Source organism: Capra hircus, chromosome 3, assembly GCF_001704415.2.
Source record: "Capra hircus breed San Clemente chromosome 3, ASM170441v1, whole genome shotgun sequence".
Taxonomy (NCBI): domain Eukaryota; kingdom Metazoa; phylum Chordata; class Mammalia; order Artiodactyla; family Bovidae; genus Capra; species Capra hircus.
The window spans coordinates 99,314,682-99,337,195 of NC_030810.1; the positions used below are offsets into that span (position 1 = coordinate 99,314,682).

At 43.8% G+C, this 22,514-nt stretch overlaps 1 protein-coding gene across 1 annotated transcript; it reads right to left on the bottom strand.

The window, feature by feature from the left end:
- On the bottom strand, positions 6-15,224 carry LOC102174261 (myomegalin). Its single transcript, XM_018046579.1, has 7 exons — positions 15,018-15,224; positions 11,094-11,326; positions 9,496-9,547; positions 8,267-8,454; positions 3,880-4,113; positions 2,172-2,303; positions 6-237 (listed from the first exon to the last, which is right to left on the bottom strand). Exons 1-7 carry the CDS (start codon positions 15,137-15,139, stop codon positions 146-148), a joined length of 1,053 nt encoding a protein of 350 aa, XP_017902068.1. The 5' UTR covers positions 15,140-15,224; the 3' UTR covers positions 6-145.

The following is a 22,514-nucleotide window of genomic DNA, read 5'->3' on the forward strand; positions in this document are numbered from 1 at the left end:
GTAAATAATTTTTAAATAATAATTTATTAATTTGATCCATTCATTTAAAGGTAATATCTGATGCCTCCAGGTTTACACCCACAAATGCTGTTGGATAGGGCTGGAGAATCTGGAGAACACTCCTCTAGACCCTCCCGGTGTTGTGTCACAGGATGTCCTTACCAGAGCCGGAAGAGTGACTCTCAGTGTGTGAATGAGGAGTGGCGAGGGATACATCTGAAGCTGACTGCGCAGCACCTGGGGAGGGAGAGACAGAGCAATGAAGTCTAGAGGGATTTAGGGAACTCTCTTCAATGACTGCTCCCAACAGAAACTGACATTTTTTCCCCTCCTTATTCACAAGCAACAGGAAGTGGGAAAGGTAGAGAAAGAAACACCAAGCTGGTAACCAGTTCACAGCCAGTAACTCTCTGGTTATCCGGGGAAGGGACTTACACGTGAAATGTGAATTTCCCACTGTGCTTCTCTCCTAGAGCTTGTGAATCTAGGGACTTGCAAGTGGGACCTCATAAGAAGCAACCTTATCTAGACTGGGCTGTGTGAGTCTGGGCAATTTTTATACTCTCCACTCTCTGTGATTCTGCAGCTGGCTATTGCTGCAGAATGGAGGGATATGGAAGTAACCAAGTTTGGGTTTTGCCCTGTGTAAGTCTGAAAACTCCAGCTTGCTTCCCTCAAGGCCCTTTTCTTGTTATAGAGCTGAGGTATGGACTCCGGGTTCTATGCATGGAAGCCAAAGGTAGATACTATTTCTGGAAATAATAACAAACCAGACAAGTCACACATTTGGGTAACAGATGCTTTCAAAGATATACTTCCCTTCACCCACCAAAATTCTGGCAAAACCTGGGAGCCTCATGCACTGGGACAACAGTCTGATGTGGCTGAGTCACACCACTATGGGCCACACCCTCATGTCAATGGCTCCGGTTGTGGAACATAGTCTTTCCCCCTAATTGGCCGCTGCTGTGATGTTGTCAGGGCCCTGGTCACCATATTCCTGATCATGACAAGGGAGTGTAGAAATACAGTCCATCTGCATGAGGGAGAGGAGGGTGGCAGGTGGCATCCAGAGCATGTGGTAGTGACATGAAGGTGGGATGTGGTTCTCCCTCTGCTGAGGGCACCATGGAAGCCTTGGCTCTACCATCTGACAGTCAGGCCATAAGCCCTCAGGGCAGCACCAAGTAGTCCCGGGAGATACAAGAATGGGCATCACATTAGATAGCTCTGAGGATGAGAACAGCTTCCCAGGTGGTGCAGTGGTAAAGAATCTGCCTGCCAATGTAGGAGGCGCAGGTGATGCAGGTTGAGGCCCTGGATCAGGAAGATCCCCTGGAGCAGGAAATTGCAACCCACATATTAGAAAGCAGAGACATTACTTTGCCAACAAAGGTCCATCTAGTCAAAGCTATGGTTTTTCCAGTAGTCACTAATGTGTGGATGTGAGAGTTGGACCATAAAGAGGGCTGAGTACTGAAGAATGACGCTTTTGAACTGTGGTGTTGGAGAAGACTCTTGAGAATCCCTTGGACTGCAAGGAGATCCAACCAGTCCATCCTAAAGGAAATCAGTCCTGAATATTCATTGGAAGGACTGATGCTGAAGCTGAACTCCAATACTTTGGCCACCTGATGCAAAGAGCTGATTCACTAGAAAAGATTCTGATGCTGGGAAAGACTGAAGGCAAGAAGAGAAGGGGGCGACAGAGGATGAGATGGTTGGATGGCATCACTGACTCTATGGACATGAGTTTGAGTAGGCTCTGAGAGTTGGTGATGGACAGGGAAGCCAGGGGTGCTGCAGTTCATGGGCTTGCAGAGAGTCAGATATGACTGAACTGAACTGAACTGAACAAGTATCCTTGCTTGGAGAATCCCATGGACAGAGGAGCCTGCTGGGCTACAGTTCATAAGGTCTCCAAGGAGTCGGACAGGACTGAGTGACTGAGCATGCATGCAAGAAGATGAGAACTAGCCCTACCCAGGGCAAGCCATTGAGTGTCTTCATTTACAAAGTAGGAGCAAAAATGCCTGTCCTGCTTTCCTCTCTGGGCTGACTGTGAGGAAGAGCAGGGTAGTGCACACCAATGTCTTTATAGCTGCAAACCTACATGCCCTGTGAGGTCCCCAGATGTGGACAGAGCCGGGAGGTTTCAGTGTCCTTCCTACCTTTTCCTTGGCTGGCATCGCTGAGCACATACTCCAGCCTCTCCCGCAGGCGGTCATTGATGAATACAGATTCCTCCAGGCGCTGGCGCAGGTTTTGGATCTCAATAAGATTCTTTTCCAGCAGGTCGGCCCCTGTTGCATACCACCAAAACATGGGAGAGGTAGGAAATGAGGAAGGCGGATCCCTCACGGGAGCCTCTGCAAGATCCCTGCCATATCCATACTTCTGTCAACTTCCTCTGATCATCTCAGCACCCGGGAAGCATCAGGCAACTTTGTTTAAAGCGGTCTTAGGCTTTCAATCCTGGAGAAGGCAATGGCAACCCACTCCAGTACTCTTGCCTGGAAAATCCCATGGATGGAGGAGCTTTGTGGGCTGCAGTCCATGGGGTCGCTAAGAGTTGGATACGACCGAGCATCTTCACTTTTACTTTTCACTTTCATGCATTGAAGAAGGAAATGGCAACCCATTCCAGTGTTCTTGCCTGGAGAATCCGAGGGACAGGGGAGCCTCATGGGCTGCCGTCTATGAGATCGCACAGAATCGGACAAGACTGAAGCGACTTAGCAGCAGCAGCAGCAGCAGGCTTTCAATCCCAAGACAGCCCTCTGCTAGGAACTCCATGAGGCCTCCTCCCAGGGAGAAGTTGAGTATATCTGAGGGAGATGGACACTGGGCTGGTGAACAAGGGTGAGAAGCCACTAAAGTGCTCTTGGGAGGACTGGCCTAACAATGAGAAAGTGTGTCCACCTCCTTTGGTAGAAATCCAGAGGGCATCCCTCTCTACTTCAGACCTCTCTTATCCTACGATTCATGACTGAACAACTTTTAACATTCACCCAGTGAAAGAAACTAAGGCAAATGCTTTTGAAATTAGATCAGGCTATGAATAATGAGTGACATTGAATGTCTTCCTTGGGTGAAGAGTGACGGGAAGAGCCTGGGGAGGTGTCGCGACCTGAAGGAGGAATGAGAGAAGGGAACACTTTCAAGGATGGAAAAAGATGCAGAAAGAGGAGGGTAAAAAGATCAAAAATAGGCTTCACCAGGACATCTTGCTTACAGCTAGGTTTTTCCTCTGAGACTTTCAAATGTTGTTTTGTTATACTGTCTGCATACTGAAACCAAGCTGCTTCCAAGCAGTTCCTCCAGGGGTGCACCCCTAGCCACTGAGTGCCAGGAGGCCTGGCTCCAAACCCAATGGCAAAGAATGAGAAGCAGAACTGGCTTATAACTGTATACAAAGTGTGTGTGTCTCTCTCTGTATGTGTGTATAGAAATAGTCTTCCATTCTGCAATAACTCTTGAGTTAAGAAGACTTATCTTCCCCTTGGAAGTCTGAACTTCGAATTCTAAAATAGTCCAAAAAATCTAGACCGAAAAGGTTATAGCACAGAAAAGAGGGAGCACACAAATGTGAGGGAACTCCTCCTCCTTGTAGAGTGCCTCAGGATGCCCTTGCCTTCCTTTATTCTCCTGCCCAGAGTGAGCCCCTAGCTAGTGGAAAGGAGAGAGGCACGTAGTAAGGATCAGCACGGAGCTGGGGCTTCATTCTCTGGCTGGCCCATGGGATACTGCCCCTTCATCTTCTCACCCACTTCTGGGAGCCAGGGTCTAACTGAGGAACAAAATACCCTCTGGCCAGGAAAGGAATGTGTCTTTTCTGTCAATGGCTATATTTCACCAACTGCTCCTTTGTTATTTTACCAGAGGGCTTGGAGTTGGGCCGGTCCAAAGAGGAGGAGGAGGACAGGTTCCCAGAGGCATTCATCTTCTGAGGCTTCATCTCTTCCCATGGGTGATTGCTGCCATGATGCCCAGGGTCTGGTGTCCCATTCTGCTCTGTGGTGCCACCCAAAGGATAGGAGGGCTGAGCAGATATAGCTTCTGAGTGGTTGCTGGGCAATGAAGCTGAATCAGCAGGAGTGGCTGGGCTGACATCTGTCCAGAAAGGAATATGAGTGAGAAACAAATGGGGAAGTCAGAAATGAAGTGTTTTAACAATAATTATGCTGGGTTTAATAGTATCCTCCAAAAATTCATGTCTACCTGGAACCTAAGACTGTGACCTTGTTTGAAAATAGAGTCTCTATACATTTAATTAGTTAAAAGGAGATGATACTGGATTAGGGTGGACCTTAAATCCAACATGACTGACGTCTATACAAGAAGAGGAGAGGAGACAGAGATAGGAGATTCACAGGGGAGAAGACCAGGTGACAATGGGGGCAGGGATTGGAGTGATGCATCTTTAAGGTAAAGGATGCTGCCCAAAACCATCAAGTCAGGAAGAGGCAAGAAAGAAGGGAGCATGGCTCTGCCTACTTGATTTCAGACTCCTGGTTTTCAGAACTGTGAGAGAACCAATTCTGTTGTTTTAAAACATCCAGTTTGTGATACTTTGTTACAAGAGCCTGAGAAAACTGACACAGCAATCCATGGAATGAAGACTAAGGTGAATGACAGTGATCAATTGCTCAGTATCAGCTAAGAACTCATTTCCCAAGGACTATCAATTTAACCCCAAGGTTCCTGGCACTCCTGGCCTATGATATCAAGAAGCAGTTGCTAGATACAGTGTCCGAGGGTCACAGTGCATACAGAGGAAAAGTACAGGGGCCTCTCTCCTCGTTCTCTCTAAGATCCTCAAATGCTGGAATGATCCCAGGGAGGTACTTCAGAAATGTCTCCTCCAATTGTAGGAATCACTGCCAATCTTAGAAGTCATGAGAGTAAGGACTCTCAAACTGGTCTGTGAACGTGTGATCTTCTCACCCAACAGTCTATGCCCTTGCCACCAAACAGCTGATACTCCTTCCTGAGCTTGTTCTGTATTGGGATTGTTGGTAGAAGATGAGGAAGAGAAAACGGCCTTTGCTTTTGGCCGATGAGCAGCGAACCTAGACAGAGCGGCCTACTCCCGGCGGCCCCCACTGCTCCTGCCTGAGTTGACTCTGGATGCCTTCTGAGGCTGAGGGCGTGTCCGAGAAAGGCAAGCGGTGATCTGCAATCCACCAGAATGGCTCATGAGAATGTAAAAGGAATTCTTAAGTATAGCTCAGATCGTCTGGCTCCTGTCCAAAGAATGACTGGGGTACAATATTTTTGCATAGGGGATTATAGAACCAAAAAAAAAAAAAAAAAAAGGTATCGTACAGCTCAATGATGCTATGAGAACATTTATATCATGTTTTTGCTGGTTCCCTTCAGACAAAAAACCCGGCTGGGTGACAGGGCCATAATTCAGAGAAAAGTTTAAGAGCCTTCTCCTTTCAAGGATAATTATCAAGGGCCACAGAACAGCCAGGTTTCTTCTCTGAGCAGGGTCAGACTGAGGTCTTATTTTCCTCAATCAAGCCAAATTCCTTTAGGGAACTGCTTACTTAAATCAGTATCCTTCCCTGACTTACACAATAGAACATTGCTGTGAAATAAAGAGTAAGGTAGACTATGTTAAGCCTTTAGTTCAAGGCATAACTTAACGTAGAAACCCAATCAAAATGTGATTCTTCATCTTTTTCCTTTATATCCCCTCCCCAGAAAATCAGCTTCCTCTCAGCCAAGGGCATACGAGGTTTCTAGTCGGTCAGCAACAGTGATCAGCATGTTCTTGTCCCATTCTTCCCTTGCCACACAACACAGGACACACGTCCTACACTGTACGTGGAAAGCAGCAGAGACAAGCCTCCTGGGAGGGGAATTAAGTCTCACAGTGACACTGCCACACACCATTTGTGGCAATAGAAATTTTGGCCCCCAAAGGAGGAGTATTGATAAACCATTGCCCCTCTGAGAAAAATGATGACTTCAGGTGGGAAAAAGAAGGGCTTAGTTTCCTTCAGAAAAGACAGAGATAATAGAAAACAAGGCTGATACTTTCTGAGAGTGCCACCCCCGTGGTCACATCTCAAATGTGGCCATTCTAACAAGTAGTGGCAGGAATTGCAGCTAAGGAGAAGGTATGTTTGCCCTTTATCTGCTGTATCTCAGGGAAGCGTTGAGGTAGAACCAAGTGCCTCTGGGCAACTGAGTTCAAGGATGCACCACAAACTCCCATCAGCCATCTTGGACAATGTCATGTACCTAACAAGGGCAGCCTACTCATTTATAGTGGGCTTCCCTGCTGGTTCAGTGGTAAAGAAGCCACCTGCAATGCAGGAGATATAAGAGAGCCAGGTTTGATCCCCGGGTGAAGAAAATCCCCTGGAGAAGGAAACGGCAACCCACTCCAGTATTCTTGCCTAGGAAATCCCATGGACAGAGGAGCCTGGAGGCCTAGAATCCATGGGGTCACAAGAGTCGAACAAGACTTAGTGACTAAACCACAACCAAAACCATTCATTTATAAATTCATGGGTGAAAGTATACGTGCATAGAGTCTTGTCTTCTTCGCAGAGGCTAGGCCTTTGTGCTGGGCATAGGGGAAGAAAGAGTGGAATGGGGAAAACACTGGCTCCAGAAGCCTAGAGAAAGAGGTGTGCACAGGGGTGACTCCCTCCCGGCTTGGTCCGTGACTGCTCAGGCCGCAGTGCAAAGGGCACTCCAAGCTTTACAGTCAGCCAGGATCACAGTCAATGTTACTCCAAGCTGGACTGCTTCAGTAAGTTTCCTGACCTCACTGGGCCTCAGTGTCCTTAGCTGTGCTGTAAAATCAAGACACCACCACTAATTTAAAAGGATTGCTGTCCTGATTAAATGAGGCAGCATATATATATAGTGATCAATAATATGAGCATAATAGATGCTCAATAAATGTGAATTTTCTGTCTTTCCTTGACTGCTATACTCAAGAGGAGACATGCTGCTTTGCTTCTCATGTAAAATGAGAAACAGGAATAGTTCCAGGTCAAAATCCATTATGGCTTATTCATGCCTCATTAGAAAAGACCCTGATGCTGGGAAAGATTGAAGGCGGGAGGAGAAGGGGAAGACAGAGGATGAGATGGTTGGATCGCATCACCAACTCAATGGACATGAGTTTGAGCAAGTTTCAGGAGATGTTGAAGGAGAGGGAAGCCTGGTGTGCTACAGATCATGGGGTTGCAAAGAGTTGGACACGACTGAGTGAATAAACAACAAAAACAACATGCCTAAAACATTCAGAAAAAATAAAAACAAACACATATAGCCAGGGACTAAGGATGGTTTCCTGGCCCCTGGTTGTTTACAACTGACTCTGTATGAGTCAGATGCTTTCCTCAGGAGGGAAAACAAAGGGAATGCTGAGCAGGAGAAAAATGAAGCCTTGATTTTAAACTTATTCTTAAACCAAAGCTACCCAAGGGCCCTCTTTGGGGAATTCTGGGGAGTGTCATGATGGTGATGGATTTAGTCAGTCCCAGTAACTGATGGTTTAGAGGATATTACAGCTGAATTATTAGAATGATGGGTGGGATCTGTAAATTCACAGATGATAGAGAATATTTAGTGGTGAATAAAAATAGGAAAAAGTAAAAAATATAAATGTAAAAATAAACAAATAATAGGAAAAAATGGGCTTCCCTGGAAGCTCAGATGGTGAAGAATCTGCCTGCAATGCAGGAGACCTGGGTTCGATCCCTGGGTTGGGAAGATCCCCTGGAGAAGGGAGTGCCTACATACTCCAGTATTCTTGCCTGGAGAATTCCATGGACAAAGGAGCCTGTTGGGCTACAGTCCATGAGGTTCCAGAGTTGGACCCTACTGAACGACTCACCCACACACAAAAGAGAAACTGTGGCTGTTTACCCAAAGGAGTTCAGGATCAAAGGTCCAATGTTAATGATATTCGTGTCTGTGGTCTGAAAGGTGACATGACTGTGTTGCAGGTAGGAGGGAGCAATTGTCCCCTCCCCTTCCCAACTCATGACCCCTCCCCTCAAATCCAGCACCATGTATGTGCCTGAGTCAGGGTCTGGTGGCTGATAAAGTGAGGCACTAGGAATGAAGAAAAGCTATCTGACACCCCTGAAGCCTGTGCTTGGCAATGAATCCCTGACCTGTGCTCAATCAGGCATGTCACAGTAGGTCTGCAGGGTGTGGCTGCCACGATGCCTCCTCTTGGTCTAGACAAATAAGCAAGTGCCCAGAAACTGGAGGATGTCTGGGTACTTACTGGCCATGTCCACTGCAGGGCGCACTTTCTGCTGATTGAGCAGCAGGTAGGTACTGCTAGGGGAGTGATGGGCGGTGGACTGGGCATGGCTGCTGGAGCAGGTCTGGGGCCAAGTCTGAGGCTGGGCATCCTGCTGCGTCTGCAGGACGTCTGTCTTCTTACCCCTCTTCTGCCTCCCCCTTAAGATACTAGGAAGTAAGAAAGACAGAGGAAAAGTGAAAGTCACCCAAACATCACAGTTATACTGATCTGGGGGCTTAGAGGAGAGTCCCCAGGAGTCAAGGAGACTGTTCCTTCAGAGAAGCAGCCAAACAATCCATTTTCATTTGGGGGTAGAGAGTTGGGAGGCAGGGAGAACAACAATGTCCAGTGCCTTGGCCACAAACATCCTGAGAAAGAGAGAAGACCCATCAGGCTCTTTAACACTTTGACAAGACACCCAGAGGCCCATAAAGAGTTCAACATACCGTGTGACATAATCCATTAAATAGTATTTGTGGTGACCCATTTAAAACTGCTTCCTGAGGCAATGCTCCCTTCTAGGTGTCTTGTACTTTTCAGACCTCCTTGGGCTTCCCTGGTGGCTCAGTTGGGAAAAAACCTGCCTGCGATACCGGAGACCTGGATTTGATTCCTGGGTTGGGGAGAGCCCCTGGATGAAGGGAATGGCTACCCACTCCATTATTCTGGCCTGGAGAATTCCATGGACAGAGGAGCCTGGCGGGCTATAGTCCATGGGATCACAAAGGGCTGGACACAGAGTCAGACACAACTGAGTGAATTATCCTTTCCCTAGTCATACATCATATAAATCTATGTCATATTTATAATATAAAACTTTTTTGTTTGAAAGAAATTTGTAGCCATTCAACATCTGCCAGCACTTGTTGGGTCACTCTTAAAGATTTCAGATATGATCTCACTCCAGGTTTTAAAGATCTAGGGGAGACCAGAGGTGATCCCTGGGAGGATGGGAGACTCCTAAGACTGGAGAATTAGGCTAAATTACTACATTACTAAATGAGTGTATTAATATGAGCCTTGGAACTAGAAGAATAATAAACTAAAAAAAGGGAAATGAGACCACCTTGTCACTAAGGTACTAATGGTATAATCAGCTGTTCGGTTTTCATGGGGTGAGAGAGCTGCTGCTCCACTGATCTTCTGGCCCTTGCTCTGGATTCTTGACTAGATTTTATCTTTCATAGCCCCTGAAAATTTGGAGTTACCTGAGTCTCTGCAGCACCTGTTCTCTTTGCTTCTTCTTACTTATACCGTCATCTGAAAACCAAATTGAGAAAAGGAGCAGTCTTACTTTAAACAGCTCTCATTTACCAAATACAAGCACACACTGGGTTCTCTCTCTGGGGTCAGAGACACATAGCTCCTTGATGCTCAAGTACAGGCTTCTCTGAATTTTTTCGGGAGACACTGGGTTGAGTGTTTAGAGAGCATGTCTGGCAAACTTTCATGCTGCTACTGCTGCTAAGTCACTTCAGTCATGTCCAACTCTGTGTGACCCCATAGACAGCAGCCCACCAGGCTCCGCCATCCCTGGGATTCTCCAGGCAAGAATACTGGAGTGGGCTGCCATTTCCTTCTCCAATGCATGAAAGTGAAAAGTGAAAGTGAAGTCGCTCAGTCATGTCTGACTCTTAGTGACCCCATGGACTGCAGCCTACCAGGTTCCTCTGTCCATGGGATTTTCCAGGCAAGAGTACTGGAGTGGGTTGCCATTGCTTTCTCCTGAACCCACCTCAAAGATCATCAGTAACCTCTACTTGCTCTGCCCTGAGTCAGAGTAAAAAGTTGAAAATGTCTCTTTTCCCTCAGATCATGGGGTATTTGTCCAGCTGGCCTCTTGATCACCCCAGCCAGAGCCTCCCAGTCCTGCCATGGGGCAGGTTCCCAGTCCCGTGTTTGTGTGTCCCATCAGTTTTCATGCAGAACCTGTCTCCATATAGGTAACAGCCACCCTGTCCCACCTCTGCATCTGCCATCAGGAGCCTGCACAATGGCCTCAAACCAGCTCTTACTATGTGCCCTCAGGTCACTAGACAATATTCTATGTAACTGCCTTCTGAAATAATAAACATTCCCACAAAAGGTACTTATACATAGAGTGACTAAAGCATTCCCAGGGACTTCCCTGGCAGTCCAGTGGTTAAGACTTCACCTTCCAATGCAGGGGGTGCATATTCGATCCGTGGTCAGGGAACTAAGATCCCTCAGGCTTCATGATCAAAAAACCAAAACATACAAAAAAAAAAAATAGTATTCTAAACAATTCCCAAATCAGCACGATTCTCTTATCATTCTTTTCAAGTGCACTGATTAATATTGTTTATTTGATCCTAAGAACAATCATGCAAGAGTTAGGGGCTTGTATTATTTGATCTAAATTTTTTTAGGTGAGGAAACAGATATCAAAAGAAATATGAACATGTCCAGAACTAGCAACGAACACATACAGGCTAGAGCAGAAGTCTTTAGATTCCTAGTTTAGGACTCTTTTCACAGCAGCCAGCTGCCCCATTCCACCTCTCTTTCTACCAATTAGTTTCAGATACATGCTGTCACCCCCAGTGATGCCTCCTGCCGTAGTGGCCATACTCCACGAGACAGAGTAGCTGGCAATCATCACGGCATCCCCAACCCTGTGTGCCTCTCTTGCTTCTCACCAGCCAGCCCTGACTCTGCCATAGCCCCAAGATAGTGATTACAGGACAGGACACCAGATTGAAATGTCACTTGTGAATGAGTGCAGGTCTGGGAGTGTGAATGGGGGAGGGACTAAGGGCCCTCCTGAGCCCTGGGCCTGGCTTACCTGTGTTGAACTTGCTGGCGAGGCTCTCTGCCAGCTGGCTGCTCTTGGCCAGCTGCTCACGGAAATGCTGTTCCATGTTATAGTCAATCTTCCTACTGCTGAGGAGCTCTTCAAAGGCCTTCACTGCGTTCTGAACATGTTGGATGAGAAGGGAAGAGACAGCCCTCCCAATCCTTATCTTTTCCCGCAGGTGGGTCAAATCTCGAGCCTGATCCTGGATCAAGGAATATTTCCTAAAGTGGGAAGCGGTAAGGGTAGAAAGGGGTGACTGATAGATTATGGTGCTTCAGCAGAAGGTGCTTTGAGAATTTCACCAGTAGAGTCCCCACGCGGAACTCTAGCTGGTGTTTAGTGACGGGAATGGGTAAAGGGAATGAAGGAAGGAAAATAAGAGAGTGTCTCTGGGTAAAAGATTTCTTCTAAGATCATCTTTTCTCCTGCTCCCATACTTCTAAAAATGGTTTTCTTTTCAAGTTCTACTTTATCAATTAATTAATTAATTGGAGTATAATCACTTTACAATGCTGTGTTAGTTTCTGCTGCACAACAGGGTGAATCAGCTATGTGTATCATTTATCCCCTCCTCCTTGAGCCTCCCTCCCTCCCTTCTGGGTCATCACAGAGCACTGAGCTGAGCGGCCTGTGCTGTGCAGCAGCTTCCCACTAGCATCCATTTCACACGGTAATGTATATGTCAGTGCTACTCACTCAATTCGCCCCACCCTCTTCTTCCCACTCTGGGTCTACATGTCTGTTTTCGACATCTGTGTCTTTATTCCTGCCCTGAAAATAGGTTCATCTGTACCATTTTTCTAGATTCCATATATGTGTGTTAATATACAATATTTGTTTTTCTGACTTACTTTACTCTGTATGACAGACTCTAGATCCGTCCATATCACTAAAAATGACCAAATGTCATTCCTTTATATGGCTGAGCAATATTCTGTTGAACATACGTACCACATCTCTCTCTATTCATCTGTCAGTGGACATTTAGGCTGCTTGCATGTCTTGGCTATTGTTAACAGTGCTGCAATGAACATTGGGGTACATGTGTCTTTTTGAGTTATGGTTTTCTCAGAGTATATGCCCCATAGTGGGACTGCGAGGTCATATGGTAGTTTCACTTTTAGTTTCCTAAGACACGTCCATACTGTTTCTCCATAGTTGTTGTATCAGTTTACATTCCTACCAATACCGCGAGAAGGTTTTCTTTCCTGCACACCCTCTCCAGCATTTATTGTTTCTAGATTTTTTCATGATGGCCACTCTGACCAGTGTGAGGTAGTACCTTATTATAGCCTTGATTTACATTTCTCTAATAATGAGCAATGTTTAGCATCTTCTCATGTGTTTGTTGGCCATTTGTATGTCTTCTTTGGAGAAACATCTATTTAGGTCTTCTGCCCATTTTTCAATGACATCATTGTCATCATGGAACTGCCAATTAAAACAAGAGTAAGCTACTACTAAATGCAAATCCAAACTATAATAAGGTATCACCTCACACTGGTCAGAGTGGTCATCACGAAAAAAAAATCTACAAACAGTAAGCTATTACTAGGGGCTTCCCTGGTGGCTCAGACAGTAAAGATTCTGCCTGCAATGTGGGAGACCTGGGTTTGGTCCCTGTGTTGGGAAGATGCCTTGGAGAAGAGAATGGCTACCCACTCCAGTATTCTGGCCTGGAGAGTTCCGTGGACTATAAAGTCCATGGGGTCACAAAGAGTCGGACATGATTGAGTAGCTTTTACTTTCACTAAGCTACTACTATACATCTCTTAGAATGGTGACCATACAGAACACTGACAACACTAAATGCTGGTGAAGATGTGAAGCAACAGATACCCTCATTTATAGCTGGTAGGAATGCAAAATGTTATTTATAGCTATCTTTGAAGACAGCTTGACAGTTTCTTACAAAATTAAACATATTCCTACATATGACCCAGTAACTGCATCCCTCACTATTTACCCAAATTAGATGAAAATTTATGTCCACATCAAAATCTGCACACAATGTTTACTGCAGCTTTATTAATAATTGTGAAAACTTGGAAGCAACCTAGATGTTCCTCAGTAGGTGAACAGATAAATAGACGGTGGTAAATCCATAAAATGAAATATTTTTTGGTTCTTAAAAGAAATGTGCAGTCAAACTATTAAAAGACATGGAGGAATCTTAAGTGCATATTACTAAGTGAAAGAAACCAGTCTGAAAAAGCTACATAGCATATGATTGCAACTATATGACATTCTGGAAAAGCCAAAACTGTAGTGACAGTAAAAAGGCCACCGGTTGCCAGGGATTAGAAGGCAGAGAAGGATGAGTAGGTGGAGCACAGAGTACTTTTAGGGCAGTGAACACTCATTCTATATGATACTGTAACGATGGATGCATGTCATTATACTTGTGTCAAAACCCATAGAATGTACAAGACCAAGAATGAACCCGAACATAAACTGTTGACTTTGAGTGATAATGATTTTCATCGACTGCAACAAATATCAACAAATACACCACTATGGTACAAGATGTTGATACTAGGGGAAGAGGCTATGCATGTGCAGGGACAAGGATAGGTAGATGGGGACTCTCTGTACTTTCCGCTCAATTTTGCTCTAAACTTCCTGTTCTAAAAGCAAAGTCTATTTTTAAAAAAGAACAATTGTGAGAATATAAAAATTTTAAATGCATTTGACAAAGTGGGTGGAGGCTTTGTGAATTGAGAGCCCAGCATTTTGATATTATTTCTACCAAAGTCCACTGTACAACTGTGAGCAAGCAACTATATCTTTGGGCCTTGGTGTTCTCAGTTCTAAAATATTTCTCGTTATTTTAGCTCTAACATTATTTTCTGGGTCAGTGAAATTTAAGTGTTACATATTAACAGAGATTCAATGGCGTATGAAGCAAAACCTGAACCACCTTCAAAGCTGATCCTCAACCACTAAGCAAGTTAGTGATGATTTAGTATTTCAGTAACTGATGCTCACAGGTAATTATATAATAGATTAATTCTATACTAATTGAATGTCTTTGAAAAGTTTCAGGAAAATGGCCATTAAAGACAGACTGCCAAATCCAGTGATCAGGCCATTATTGGGCAATTTTGTAAGCTTATTTTTGAAATTGAGCTAATCACACTGTAGTGCATACAGAAATGGAAATATAAGATTGTACTCATGGAAGTTATATAATGTCATAAACTGATGGTACCTCAATAAAAAATAAGTTTAAAAAATTAAGCTTATACAAATTGCTATTCTAGAAACCAGGGATGTGAGCTTCTGAAGAGAATGGAGTAGAGATGGAGGAGCCTCTGTATAATTCCACCTCTTCAGCACTAATATGGGTCAACTTTTCACCATCAACACAGATGAGGTAATAGGAGATTCTTATGTGCTCCCATCAATGCAGAAAAGAGACACCACTCACATGACCAGAAGGGCTCCATGAAATCTCAAGTATCCATGAGATCATATATTTGGTGTATATATGTATTGTCAGGCTTCCCTGGTGGCTCAGTGGTAAAGAAACTGCCTACCAATGCAGGAGATGCAAAAGACTCAGGTTTGAATCCTGGGTCAGGAAGATCCCCTGGAGAAGGAAACGGCAACCCACCCCAGTATTTTTGCCTGGGAAATCCCATGGACAGAAGAGCCTGGCGGGCTACAGTCCATAGGCTCGCAGAAGAGTCAGACACAACTTGGTGACTATTCAACAACACATGCATTGTTAATTAGAATAAAACCAAATTTCTCTGAATAATATAAAGTAATTATAATAAAAATACTATAGACTTTTCTCTAAAGAATTTCCAGGCTGGTCTTAAGAGCAAGCCCTACAGTTAAGGCAAATAGTTTGCATACAGACCCTGAAAGCTGCTATAATAGTCTCTGAAACACAGAGTCCCTTACTCGCTGTAGGACATAGAGGAGAATCCGGCTTTCTCAGGCTGAGTCTCCGGCTCATTCACCGTCCTCTCAGAAGGCCCCTTCTTCTCCAAGGGCTGATGCATCCCAGGCTTCAGTTGGAGCATTTTCTCACAAAGAAACTTCTTGCTGCCTCCTTCAAAAGGAAAGAGAGAAGAAACGCATCTGGGTATCCACAATGACTAGCCTCTCCTCCACATCTACCTAGAGGAATCAAAACAAAATAATGGTTTAAAGAGGTTGGGCTATAAGAAGGGTCCCCCAGGAGCATAAAAATCACAAGAGCAGAAGCTACAAGGAAGTAAACAATGAAACCTACAAGGTGCTCCATTGAAGAGTTCTTTATCAGCCATGAGAACCATGGTGATCCACTGGGATTGAGAAAAGCTGCAGCAAGTAGGGGCAGATGCTGCCATAAGGAGGAAGGGGAGGGTTCAGAGAAATTTTAGCATTAAAAACAAGCAAACAATGAAGTAAACACATGAAAACAAGTGGGCTTTAAACTGGGCTAGAGGAAGAGTATTTTTGAGTCTTACAGTTGAGACAAAGTTCCTTGTGAGTGTCCCCTCAGAAACCAGCAAGCCTTTCTATCATCCCTAACTTCTGACAACTATGTGGGCAGAAACAAAGTTTGAGATGTCAGAGTTCAAATCTCAGTAACTGGGACTCAACGATAGTACCATGATAAGAGTATCTGGTGGCAAATTGTAATCATACATAGAATGTGGAGGTAGCTACAAAACCCCGGGAAGCCTTGCCTCCTGATGGCCTGCCACACTCAACACAAGGCTGTTTCTTTCTGGTTGTCTCTATCAATAAAGACGACTTCTCTCACCAGCCAGTTTTAATATCTGTATATTCTTTTGCTGATAGTGCCAACCAATCACTCTTGCCTCATAGCTCAGTTGGTAAAGAATCTGCCTGCAATGCAGGAGACCCTCATTCGATTCCAGGGTTGGGAAATTCCACAAGCCATGTGGTGTGGCCTAAATCAATAAATATTTTTTTAAGAGAAAACACCAAACAATAATATTTTCTCAACACCTTTTATTTTCTTGAAGATAGTTTCAATGAAAACAACTCTTGCAGCTTTTCTTAAATGAGTTTTTTAAGACTTCTAGTGATTCTTACCATTTCTCTTTGGGAACTCTCCAGATTTTGCTTTTTAATATTCTTCTAAGAGCACAGTAATCAAAAGCTGGAGTTTATGTTCTGACTAATTAAATTAGCATAACAATTTTCCATTAATCATAATCTTTTAATTCCATAATTATTAATATATCCCAAAGCAAAGCAATGTTGGGTTTCTTTCCCTTGAAGTAGGGATATATGCAGGGGGTTTCACTTAACAAGAAGTCAGTTTTAACTTTCCAAACTACCACTCTCACCAACTTTGCTATTTACAGATGATTGTTTTTGCTTAAAAAAAAAACCTGTACAAACATTATACTACTAATGTCTGTTTTCAATTGAATTCTGGATCTACAATTACTTTCCACTTTATCATGGCCCTTAAAATATTTTATCTCCTTTAATATAATTAATGGATACTTCATGTTGGTGCTGATTTAAAAAATCTAACGTATTTATTTATTCTTTCACTTTATTTAATAGAGTTACCTGGGCTGCCAAAAAGCCTATTGAAAATGGCCCTTGACAGAACCCAGTAAGATCTAGGCCATAGCAATTGGACTTGAGATGGTACAAACCAGGCTGATACAGGTGTATGGTAATGTACAATGTGCTGCTTTTCATTAGGAATCACTAATATTCTAGCATCAACATTAGAGGGTATTCAATGTGCAAAGTAGATCAAAAGATAAGAAATTCTCATGGTCCTCACTTCAACAGTTTAATTTACCCATCAGAAAGGAGAGTCATAGCTATGAAACAGAAAGAGGTGTTAAAATTTTTTAATACCACAGGCTAACACCACCTAGCATCTGTGTGACAGTGGTTCATTATAAGCAACCTTGTTACTATTTTCTTTTTGGGGTGGGCAGTACTTATCTGTTTTTAAATTGATGTATAGTTGGCCACTTGATGCAAAGAGCAGACTCACTGGAAAAGACCTTGATGCTGGGAAAGACTGATGACAAAAGGAGATGTGTGTTAGTCACTCAGGTCATGTCTCACTCTGCAACCCTGTCAGGCTCCTCTGTCCATGGGATTCTCCAGGCAAGAATACTGGAGTGGGTTGCCATTTCCTTCTTCAGAGGATCTTCCCAATCCAGAGATCAAACCCGTGTCTCCTGCATTGTAGGCAGACACTTTACCATCTGAGCTAGGAGGTGGCAAAGGATGAGATGGTCAGATAGCATCACCAACTCAAAGGACATGAATTTGAGCAAACTCCAATAGATAGCGGAGGGCAGAGGAGCCCAGTACGCTGCAGTCCATGGGGTCGCAGTGTCAGATACCACTTAGAGACTGAAAAACAACATTATTATAGTTTTGAACAGTAATATTTGATTTACTTACATATTAAACCTATTCAATGTTCTTCAATCCATGTCCTTCATTTCCATGTTTCTCTTGGGATCACTTAGTGAAAGTAAAAGTGTCCCACTCTTTGGGATCCCATGGATTGAAGCCCTCTCCAGGCTCCTCTGTCCATGGAATTCTCCGGGCAAGAATTCTGGAGTGGGGCACCATTCCCCTTCTCCAGGGCATCTGCCTGGCCCAGGGATTGAACCTGAGTCTCTTGCATTGCAGGCAGATTATTTACTGTCTGAGCCACCAGGGAAACCTCTGGGATCACCTAACTTCTGCCCAAAAAACTACCTTCTGTATTTCCTCTAGTGAAGGTATGCTGCTTATCTGGAAAGGCCTTTATTTCACCTTCCTTTTGAAGGATATTTTGTCAGGGACTAAATTGTTGATTGGAAATTATAGTATTTTAGTTCTTTAATAATGAATACAACGTGAAATTTTTTTCTTTTGGACATTTCTATGATGTTTCTGTTTGCCTTTGATTTTCGGCAGTTTCACAGCCATGTACCTAGACGTGGCTCTCATTTTTATCCTGTTTGGAGTTGGTAGAATTTCTTATATATTTGGCTTCCTAGCTCATCAGTTATTTTTTTCATTGACTGTTACATTTTATAAAATTGTTTTCAATTCACATTCTATCTCCTACCATGTGGGACTTTGCCCTTTATAACATGATCTATGTTCTTTTTATTAAATTTATTTTTAGTTGAAGGATAATTGCTTTACAATATTGGTTTGATTTTTGCCAGACATCAACATGAATCAGCCATAGGTGTATATATGTCCCCTCCCTCTTGAACCTCCTTTCCACCTTCCACCCCTTTGGGTTGTTACAGAGTTCCACTTTGAGTTCTGAGTCACACAGCAAATTTCCATTGCCTATTTATTTTATGTTTTTCCAGCAGTCACGTATGGATGTGAGAGTTGCTCTATAAAGAAAGCTGAGTGCCGAAGAACTGATTTGGGAAAGATTGAAGGCAGGAGGAGAAGGGGATGACAGAAAATGAAATGGTTGGATGGGATCACAGACTCAATGGACATGAGTTTGAGTAAACCCCGGGAGTTGGTGACAGACAGGGAGGCCTGGCATGCTGCAGTCCATGGGGTCGCAAAGAGCCTGACATGACTAAGTGACTGGACTGAACTGAATTGAATTCCACATCCCTGACCCCAAGAGATTACCCAAAGTGCTGCTACCTTTTTCCCCCCTCTTTAGCATCTGCCCTCTACCTAGCTTCTCAGCCTCTTGTTCCTTGCCAAGACTTGGCAAATGCCCTGAGGGGCAAAGGCAGAGAATTAGTTTCCTTCCAATGAGCCTCTCTCTAGAACTGGCTCTGTGTGTCCTGACTGCACTGGTAGTTTTCCAAAGACTTCAAATATAATTCCTTTAAATCAGATTTTATCTACTTGTTTTCAGAGTATGCGCTGGTTTGCTACAGATACTCCATTCACTGAAATAGGAAATCTACAAATTCCAGGTAAATTAAATTTTCCTACTTTGATTCCTTAAGAACAACAAAAAATAAGGGGTCACTGATACATACTTGGATTTTTCTTATATTTGGGTAAGTCTGATTTGGCTCCTGCATTGCAGGTGGGTCGGGGCTTCCCTAGTGGCTCAGTGGTAAAGAATCCCCCTGCAATGCAGGAGATTCAGGTTCCATCCCTGGGTTGGGAAGATCCCCTGCAGAAGGGAAATGGCAACCCACTCCAGTATTCTTGCCTGGGAAATCCCATCGACAGAGAAGTTAGCAGGCTACAGTCCCTGGGGTTGTAAAAGAGTCAGACATTACTTTACGACTAAACAACAAGTCTGGTTGTATACTAAAAGCACTTCCTAGAATCATGTGCAAAGATTTTCTACCATGAGCTGAAAAATCATTATGCCTGCATAGAAGTCCAAGAATATGATGAAGTTTGCTCCAGTTCCTTGCTGAGCCGTCTGCACTTCAGTTAGATCACTATCAAACCTTGCCAGTAACCAGTTTTCCAGTACCGGTCACTAATATGTGGGAGAAGAGGCCAACCAAACCATTCAGTTCAGTTCAGTTCAGTTCAGTGGCTCAGTCGTGTCCGACTCTTTTCGACCCCATGAATCGCAGCACGCCAGGCCTCCCTGTCCATCACCAACTCCTGCAGTTCACTCAAACTCATGTCCATCGAGTCGGTGATGCCATCCAGCCATCTCATCCTCTGTCGTCCTCTTCTCCTCCTGCCCCCAATCCCTCCCAGCATCAGAGTCTTTTCCAATGAGTCAGCTCTTCGCATGAGATGGCCAAAGTACTGGAGTTTCAGCTTTAGCATCATTCCTTCCAAAAAACACCCAGGACTGATCTCCTTTAGAATGGACTGGTTGGATCTCCTTGCCGTCCAAGGGACTCTCAAGAGTCTTCTCTAACACCACAGTTCAAAAGCATCAATTCTTCTGTGCTCAGCTTTCTTCACAGTCCAACTCTCACATCCATACACGACTACTGGAAAAACCATATACTTGACTAGACAGACCTTTGTTGGTAAACTAATGGCTCTGCTTTTGAATATGCTATCTAGGTTGGTCATAACTTTTCTTCCAAGGAGTAAGCGTCTTTTAATTTCATGGCTGCAGTCACCATCTGCAGTGATTTTGGAGCCCAAAAAAATAAAGTCTGACACTGTTTCCACTGTTTCCCCATCTATTTGCCATGAAGTGATGGGACCAGATGCCATGATCTTCGTTTTCTGAATGTTAAGCTTTAAGCCAACTTTTTCACTCTCCTTTTTCACTTTCATCAAGAGGCTCTTTAGTTCCTCTTCACTTTCTGCCATAAGGGTGGTGTCATCTGTATATCTGAGGTTATTGATATTTCTCCCAGAAATCTTAATTCCAGCTTGTGCTTCTTCCAGCCCAGCGTTTCTCATGATGTACTCTGCATAGAAGTTAAATAAGCAGGGTGACAATATACAGCTTTGACGTACTCCTTTTCCTGTTTGGATCCAGTCTGTTGTTCCATGTCCAGTTCTAACTGTTGCTTCCTGACCTGCATATAGGTTTCTCAAGAGGCAGGTCAGGTGGTTTGATATTCCCATCTCTTTCAGAATTTTCCACAGTTTATTGTGATCCACACAGTCAAAGGCTTTGGCATAGTCAATAAAGCAGAAGTAGATGTTTTTCTGGAACTCTCTTGCTTTTTCCATGATCCAGCAGATGTTGGCAATTTGATCTCTGGTTCCTCTGCCTTTTCTAAAACCAGCTTGAACATCTGGAAGTTCACAGTTCACATACTGCTGAAGCCTGGCTTGGAGAATTTTGAGCATTACTTTAGTAACCTGTGAGATGAGTGTAATTGTGCGGTAGCTTGAGCATTCTTTGGCATTGCCTTTGTTTGGGATTGGAATGAAAACTGACCTTTTCCAGTAGACATTCTTAATATATTCCTGGGAATGTTGAAAGTCAGCAGTGGTATAGTTAGAAGTGGAAATAAAAGGCTTAATAATAATAACAAAAATAACATCTTTCTTGGAGCTTTACTGTGTGACCAGCACCGTTCCTCAGTGCTTTACTATGTAATAATTTACTAAGTCCACATAACAACTCTGAAACATAGTGTAGGATTTTATCACCCTCTTGTTGCAGAGGAAAACACTGAGGCAGTAAAAGGCCGAGCTAACCTTTTAAGGGTCCCACCACTACGATGATGAGACCCAGCACTCAGACCCAGGCAGAGCCCTTCTCCTTGGCCATCATGCTCAGTGAGAAGGCTTCACTAAGATTTGCATCTCTTCCTTCTTGTTCTACCTCCAAGATTTCAAAGAAAAAAAGAAGACTGAAAGGAAGGCTTACGAAACATTTAGTCCCAATTAACAAAATAAGGAAGAGAAGAAAGTAAATAAAAACCATTTAATCTACCCCAAAACAGAATACATGGGTCCAGAGATGATGTGATCATATCTCCCAACCAGAAGTGTTTATGGGTCTTCATTCTCCTGGTCTGAACAAGGGAGTTCCCTAGAGAGGCTCCTAGGAAAAATGGTTAACAGGGTCTTTTATGTTCAAAGGGTGGAGGGGCCAGCTGAGCACCTCTTCTTGACTTAGAGAAGAGAGAGTGCTCCTAAAGGGACAAGGAGGAGGGAGAATATTCCATAAAAAATAAGACAAATTCATGCTTTTCTAAGTTCATTAATGAAATAACCCTTTCATATTTAGCCATATCCATGTACCTTTACTGGGGCTTCCCTAGTGGCTCAGTGGTAAAGAACCCACCTGCCAATGGAGAGAGACAGGAGAGGTAGGTTCCATTCCTGGGTCACGATGATCCCCTGGAGAAGGAAATGGCAACCCACTCCAGTATTCTTGCCTTGAAAATTCTATGGACAGAGGAGCCTGGCAGGCTGCAGTCCATGGGGGTCGCAGAGTCAGACACAACTGAGTGACTAAGCATGCACGTGTACCTTTATCATTGAAAACTTAATGCTTTCTTTACAGTGATTCACATTTTTTTCTTCCTCTACTTTTTTGCTTGTTAGGTCATTTAACATGTCTTTGTTTATTTTCAAGTCCTTGTTTAACAGTCCAGCATCAAGGCCACCTGAGAGTTGTCTTTTTTGTTGTTGTTCAGACGCTGTCATGTCCAACTCTTTGCAACCCCACGGACTGCAGCATGCCAGGCTCCCCTGTCCTTTACTATCTCCCAGAGTTTGCACAAATTCATGTCCATTAAATTGGTCATCCCTTTTTTGATTATATGTCACTTTTTGCTTTACTGTGCCTCCAGTAACTTATTAATATGTGTCAGACAGTGTGTTTGACAGTGTAGAGACAGAAGTAAATATTTACTCTGCAGTATGAATATGAAAGAAGCAATAGTTAGAACCCTGTATGGAACAACTGATTGGTTCAAGATTAAGAAAGGTGTATGACAGGTTGTCTGCTGTCACCGTTAGTTTAACCTATATGCTGAGCACATCATAAGAAATGCCAGGCTGGATGAGTTACAAGCTGGAATCAAGATA